A 2,273-nucleotide genomic window follows, 5' to 3' on the forward strand; every position below is an offset into this window, starting at 1 on the left:
CACTAAAAGTATAAGATTTGTCTCCTAATTATTTAGGTGTTTTAGCTTATTGAAGTGCTAATGCTTGGTTAAATGACTTGAATGATAAGAATATGTTTATTAAACTATTTTAATTTTTGTTAAAACATCTTATTTTATCTCTGTATTTTGTTATCTTTAAGGATTTTTTCTAGAAGAAGAAAACAAGCCCAGATTCATACAATGAATAAGTCTTTGCAAATCCTCTTCATGAGACACATTTTGTTAACTGTAAGCTAGGTTGTCTAACGCAAAAACTGGAACTGTAAGTAATCTTCCTTGCTTCCTAACAGATAACAATCAGAATTCCCAGGATAACTGAAGTATTTGTTAAGAAGTGTGCTGGTTTTATCATTTAAAATCTTCCTCAGGTCACTACCTGAAGATTTGTTCAAATGGATGCTTCCCACTTTTCCAAGCCGGAGCCCACCTAGTAACCAGATTCCAGCTGATTTCAGTAAAGTGGAGGGGTATGGTTCAATCAATCAAGTGAAAGTTCACCAGTGGCTGGTTTTCAAGTTCAGTTCCTCTTCTACTGTTTACAATTCTAATTGTACCGAGCCTACATTGAACCATTGTATTTTGGTTTGTTTGTTTTTTAAGAAACAGAATGGTCTCCCTATGTACATCCAGAGTAGCCCCTCAAATAAACTACATACTTCAATTTTTTTGTGGTTCAGTTATTTTAACAAATTGAGCGCTAAAGAAGTTACCGACAGGTGAGTGGGCATATAGCATGTGCACACAAGTCAGAAACAGGAAGATGTCTACATGTTCTGAGTCACCGGGGACACACCTTTCTTAAGAATACTAATAGGACTGGCTTGTCTACAGATAGGAATTGGGCAATGGTGTAAATAAAGAGAAATAGAAAAAGCAAGTCACACATTTACACAAAAAGTTAGAGAAAGAGTCATGGACTTCATTTCATTGCCAAGAGATGGGGTGGGGGTGGGGGAGGTAGCTCATCCAATTTAGCTCTTAATGCCTTAAAGTGTCCTAGAAGGTTATTTGGAATAGTTGTAAAATATGCAAAGGTCAACCTCAAAACTAATGGGAACATTGAGTTCAATCAATAGTGCATTAATTTAAATTCTTTTAAATGGCTTTCTTCCCATCCAAGCTAACCACAGAAGTAACTTCTACCCACATTTTCCAAGGACACTAAATTCACTGAAAAGAAAAAAAAAAGTAGGAGGAGAAGAAGAAATAAGAAGGAGGAAAGAGAGCAGCCCTTGTCTCACCTCTGGTTCTTCTGATTCATCTCCTCCGAGGGGAGTTTCCTGAAGATCAAAGATGCTATTGCTGGATGCCCTCCTGGCCTTGGCCGCAGCAGGGAACGCACAGGGTTCCTCCGAGTCCATCCCGGCCACATCGGCGTGGTCAGCTCCTCCCTGGTTCCAATCCAGGTCTTTTTCAGACTGTTTCAAAGTGCTGCTGCTAGTCTTTGTTATCCCTGCAGTTGACAGGCTATTGGGCACCGAGGTGTAGGATGATTGGGGCCCAGAGTAAGGCCTACCCTCTGTAGCCAACGTCCCCGCCTCCAGTATATCAGGAACGGAGAGGCTCAGGCGACGGTCCAGGTGATGAGTTGCCTGTAAATCTAGGGGCTTGTTGGTGCTCTTTTTCGCCTTCTTCTTGCTCAAATTGATTAACAAAGGCCTGGTCCGCTGTTTAAAAGAGCCCCAGACAGATGGTTTATCCAGATCCATAACTGCATGAAGACCCAGAAATTCACTCCTTCACAGAGTGTGTTTCTGTACAACACAACTTCATGGACTCCTATAAAACAGAACAAAAGGAGAACACATGAGCCTCCTCAGTCGTGCCAGGGCACATCCGGGGGAAATACTACTCACAACACCCCACACTTTTCACCAAGTCATCATGATGGAAGCATTTGAGTGGTATTTTCTTAAACAGTAGTAAAAGCATTGTTTTAAAAACCTAAATTTTAAGGAAAGAGGGTGCCAACTAATCCAAGTATATAAAGCATTGAGCAAATCAGCTGCACACACCACCTTTACAATGTTTAAGAGCAACGACGTCACTTCTAGGGCTGAGATGCAATCGAACCAAGCCTGGTTCCTTTCAATCGCTATGTATGCATGTGCCAACGGAAAAATGGATAACGAAAACAAACAAACAAACAAAAAACAATTGAAGCATTTGAGTAATGGTGCTGGCAACGTAGGCTGAAAGTACCACAGACTGACAGAAGAACAAACAATCTGTCTTGGAGGCAGTCCAGCCAG

At 41.0% G+C, this 2,273-nt stretch overlaps 1 protein-coding gene across 1 annotated transcript in view; it reads right to left on the bottom strand.

Moving 5' to 3' along the window:
• The window catches only part of MCTP2 (multiple C2 and transmembrane domain containing 2), a 217,931-nt gene extending 216,187 nt beyond the window's left edge, over positions 1 to 1,744 (bottom strand). Inside the window, exon 1 of the mRNA XM_004709888.2 lies at positions 1,263 to 1,744. Coding sequence (XP_004709945.1) covers positions 1,263 to 1,730 — 468 coding nt within the window. The 5' untranslated portion in view covers positions 1,731 to 1,744. The remainder of the gene's footprint in view (positions 1 to 1,262) is intronic.
• Between the last annotated feature and the right edge of the window lie 529 nt (positions 1,745 to 2,273).

This window comes from Echinops telfairi, unplaced genomic scaffold (genome assembly GCF_000313985.2).
Source record: "Echinops telfairi isolate 266 unplaced genomic scaffold, ASM31398v2 ScPeMD7_7409;HRSCAF=8447, whole genome shotgun sequence".
Taxonomy (NCBI): Eukaryota; Metazoa; Chordata; class Mammalia; order Afrosoricida; family Tenrecidae; genus Echinops; species Echinops telfairi.